At 51.1% G+C, this 4,114-nt stretch overlaps 1 protein-coding gene across 1 annotated transcript; it reads left to right on the forward strand.

The window, feature by feature from the left end:
- The first annotated feature begins 2,102 nt into the window (after positions 1-2,102).
- Positions 2,103-2,819, forward strand: LOC123185760 (protein GL2-INTERACTING REPRESSOR 1). Its single transcript, XM_044597588.1, has one exon. It carries the CDS (start codon positions 2,247-2,249, stop codon positions 2,493-2,495), a length of 249 nt encoding a protein of 82 aa, XP_044453523.1. The 5' UTR covers positions 2,103-2,246; the 3' UTR covers positions 2,496-2,819.
- The last annotated feature ends 1,295 nt before the right edge of the window (positions 2,820-4,114 follow it).

The raw sequence follows: 4,114 nt of genomic DNA on the forward strand, positions 1-4,114 counted from the left end.
ACGTCTGTTCCTGCCCCGCCCTCCGCGGAAACGAACCCGGAAAGAGCGGTTATTGGGGCCAACTGCACCCTCCACGAAGTTGCCGGGCGGTCCTTGGAAACCCCGGTTGGCATTGCCGTCATCCCCACGACCACCGCCGGTAGACGAAGAGCCCTGATGCAGCCCACATAAGCATCATTTCCATCATCGCTCCACTGTCCTCGCGGAGGATTACGATCATCCCCCGCAGACGCCCCTGCCCCACGGCCTTTCGTGACATGGCCAGTGCCACCGCGTCCACCCACCATCTGCCTCGGCCACGGCCGTTGGGTTGGCTACGGCTCGGCCCTTGGCGGCGGTGGTAGCGCAGCCCTAGGCTGGGGAGGCGGAGGAGGCGCGGCCTTAGGCGGCTGGGCCACCCTAGCTGGAGGCGGAGGAGGCGCTCCCCGAGGCGGCGGCGGAACGACCCGTGGGGGAGGCGCCGCACGAGCGGGGCTCGGCGCGGCAGCAGTCGCAGCCGGAGGAGCGGAAGCCCCCGCGGCCCCGGCCGGGTTCCTCACCACTGGCGCAGCCCGCAGCGGAGGTGGCTTGGGCGGCATCTCCGCCGGACGGGAACCAGGTGACGGGTGCCGTCCAACGCCGGCGAGTGCTGGGGAGAAATGGCGCAAGGAAGCCGAAGGGAAGCCGACCCTCCCGCGATGGCGAACCCTAGCGGCAACGAAGAGAGAGGGGGGGGGTAGATCGTGCATGCAGGGGCGATCGGTCCGAGGCCTCCTCATGCACGTCGCCCACACCCGTTGCTACGCAAACTTGGCCAGCCCTCTGGGCCTCTAGCCCAGTACTAGCCAGGCCCACATCACGAGCACTCTCAGGCGGCTCACCTGTGCCCAAAAGAGCATTCAAACGCTCAGATCTGGCCGCCCGAATGTCACACGCAGCGGCCACCGCCGGCGATCGTTGTGACACCATACGTCCGCCTTTCTTCTTTCTCCGAGTCACTCTCGTCCAGCACTCGGGACGAAAAAAATCAGACAAAGTGATAGCCGGCGGCCCCTCCTTCGGCAAAGGTCCACTCCATGGTTTCACTTTCGACTTCTGCGAAGGAACCGGAGTACCGAACAAAACAGATTTCTTACTACTCACCAAAGGTTTAGGCACCGAGGTAGATGTAGCCACGCCAAGCGTAGTTGGTGGCCGAACCGTCGTTTCCGGTGGATCATCATCGTCTTCATCTTCATCAGCAAGAATCCAGAAACGTCCTCCAACCCGCTGCGTAGGCTTGGGTCCGTCGGCGTCCTCCTTAAGATCCACTACATCAAGTTGATCGTCGCAATCCATGGGTGCCTGCACACACTCAAGAACCTCGATATGAAAAAAATTGATTATTAAATGCTTACCGATCGCAAGCTCTTCATCAACGTTGAGATGTCGTCCGGCCAAAATATCTCCATCTTCGTCCCGGATCATCATCCAACGAGACGGATGCGAGTAGATCAAGCCATTGATCCATCGCCCCGCCTCCCTATCATCTTGAAAACGCACATACCATTTCATAGGATGCAAAAAGTTCCAATCCCGATCCGCCGTATGTATCATCATTCCATAAACGATCTCCCTGATTCATGTAGAAATACAAATTGAAAAATTCGAAGAATATTAAAAAAACATGAATCTCATCAACAATACTTTGTCTGCTCACTTCTCTTTTAGGTGTATATTTATGCATTTGCCCATGATTATGGATTAAATGATTCTGAACTTGTGGAAATTGTCTGTTGTAATAACATATTGTGAAACGTTTAATTATTTAAATGTATCAGCAGAATTTTTGGATCCATTCGGTTAATCATCCTAACCAAGATCGATTGTTGGATTACAAAAAATATTTTTATTCTCAGATTCTATCCGAAGGGTTTGCGATCGTCGTAGAAATCTCGCTACCAGAATTACATTGTCCGAGAGAAAAAAGATCTTTGTAGGAATAAAGGAAAACGTAAATCAGGTCCAGCGAGACAGGGGAGGTTCTTGCATTCAAGTGCTGGCCATGCCGTCCCCCTTCCTCCCGAGGGCACAGCACTATATATAGCAGGCTGCGCCATTCTCCCGAAACACAAACATAGCTCCTCTCCTCCTGTGCGCGCTCACCGTTGCACAGTATCCATCCATAACCAACCATAAGAGCGCAGCGCAACAGGATCAGTACGGGTTGCGCTAGCTTATTAGGCAAGCGAGGGAGTAGTAGGCAGGCACTGTGCAGGAGGTGATCCATGGCAAGCACGGTGGAGTCGCCGACGAGCTCGTGCGTGTCGTCGGACACGGAGGAGGAGGCCGCGGCGGTGACGAAGCCGATGGTGGTGGTGGGGTGCCCGCAGTGCCTCATGTACGTGATGCTGTCGGGGGCGGCCGAGGAGCAGCCCAGGTGCCCCCGGTGCAAGAGCCCCGTGCTGCTGCACTTCCTCCACGGCGCCGCCGCCGACGTCGCCAGCACCAACAGGCAGCAGCCCAGCAAGAGCTAGCCAGCCAAGATGCCGCTGCTTGGTCTCTGCGTGCTGCCTGCTGATCAACCGCTAACTTCTCCTGCCATCGATCTCCACCATGTTCTAACTCGTGTATTCTGATGCACTCTGTATTCTTTTTCCATTTTCGTCGACGATAAATCTTTTACAGCCTGGTGCAATTGGTTCGGTTTTACTGTCTGTTAGCAGTGGCTGTCCTTCTCCAACAACCTTTAGATGTACTGTATGCACGTGTTCTGCACCGTGAAGGTCGATGTCTGTTTTAATCCCCTCCTTAATTTTGGTTTGAATAAGATGAGATTTCATTAAGAAAGTCGTTTGCAATGTACCGTGTAACCGGGGACTCTTCCCGCTCATCTCTTAATTGGGTTGCATGACTACCCCCTACTTTAAATTAATTCTGCTAAAGAAGAATAAAGATGGGTTCGTGACCAACGGACCATTCAACCTCCGGCTAGCTATGGCAGCGTAGCCCGGATGGTGACCGGAAAGGATCAAAGTAAAGAGACGGGGGATCGATCGACTGAGTTATTGTGATGGATGGATGGGTGCATGGAGCAATCGGCCGCTCATGGAAAACCTGTGCCCGTTTTAATTGGGGATCATCAAGTAGTATAGTAGATGCATGGAGTAGCAGCAGATACAGAATAAATACGGGCAATAATTAGGAGCAGTTGAGGGGAGGAATCCGGCTTATTTAGCACGCACGCCAGTTCGTCATCAAGCGGTCATTTACATCCACCGTCCTCCTTTGCCTTCTTTTTCTTGGCGTCCTTCCCGTGCCATGCCAAAAGGACACGGTGGGTGAAAGTGCCTCCCAGGATGAACACTAGTACTCGGTACTAATCCACACAAAAATACCTAGTAAAAGTGAAAATAAAATCTGAATGCCTGAGTAATTTTCAGGAAAGTAGTTTGTGTTTTGTGTCCTTGATGGAAACAACAAAATCAAGTGCTAAAAAAATAAATCCTTTAAGCACAAAATTTGTTTTTCAAGCAAAGCACAAAACTATTGCTTAACAAAAAAATTGAAATGGAGGCAAAAGATTGATCTCATCCACTAAATAAGGAGTTTGATGGAGGCCAAAAAACAAAAAAGAAAAACATAATGCAAAAAATGCTGCTCGCACCGCATGATTTCTCTCAAGTGCTTTGGCACCTCAATTCCCCAAGTTTTAGCCTCATTTTTATGTTCGCAAAGATGACCAGTGGTGGTGTGGACTTGTTTATGAGAACTCTTGTGTTTCGTTTTTGCCTAAAAAAAACTCTTGTGTTTCGTTCATCCCAAAAGGTCCACTAATAAGCAGGAGGGAGGCCATGGCTTTTCTCTTCTAAGTGTTTACCTTCGACGTATTGTTTTCCATGAGTTTTACATACACATAAAGTATATATTTTTTACGCATAAAAAAACTCTCCATTACCCAGCGGATGCAACGAAATCGGTAGCAACCAAGTCTAGTACAAAATCTGGCATATGGTACATCCAAACAGTGGATGGCACAGCCATATGGCAAACTGCGCTAAAGGGTGCTCTACAGAATTACAAGCCCTCGGGCAGAAAACAAATTCAAATGAATCAAACCGAAGAATGCAGCTGCTTCTAGCATCACGAAACAGAA

Source organism: Triticum aestivum, chromosome 2A (assembly GCF_018294505.1).
Source record: "Triticum aestivum cultivar Chinese Spring chromosome 2A, IWGSC CS RefSeq v2.1, whole genome shotgun sequence".
In the NCBI taxonomy this organism is placed as follows: domain Eukaryota; kingdom Viridiplantae; phylum Streptophyta; class Magnoliopsida; order Poales; family Poaceae; genus Triticum; species Triticum aestivum.

What these genes read in the sequence shown, in the direction of transcription:
- LOC123185760 (XM_044597588.1), top strand. Translation starts at nt 2,247, where the DNA reads ATGGCAAGCACGGTGGAGTCGCCGACGAGCTCGTGCGTGTCGTCGGAC.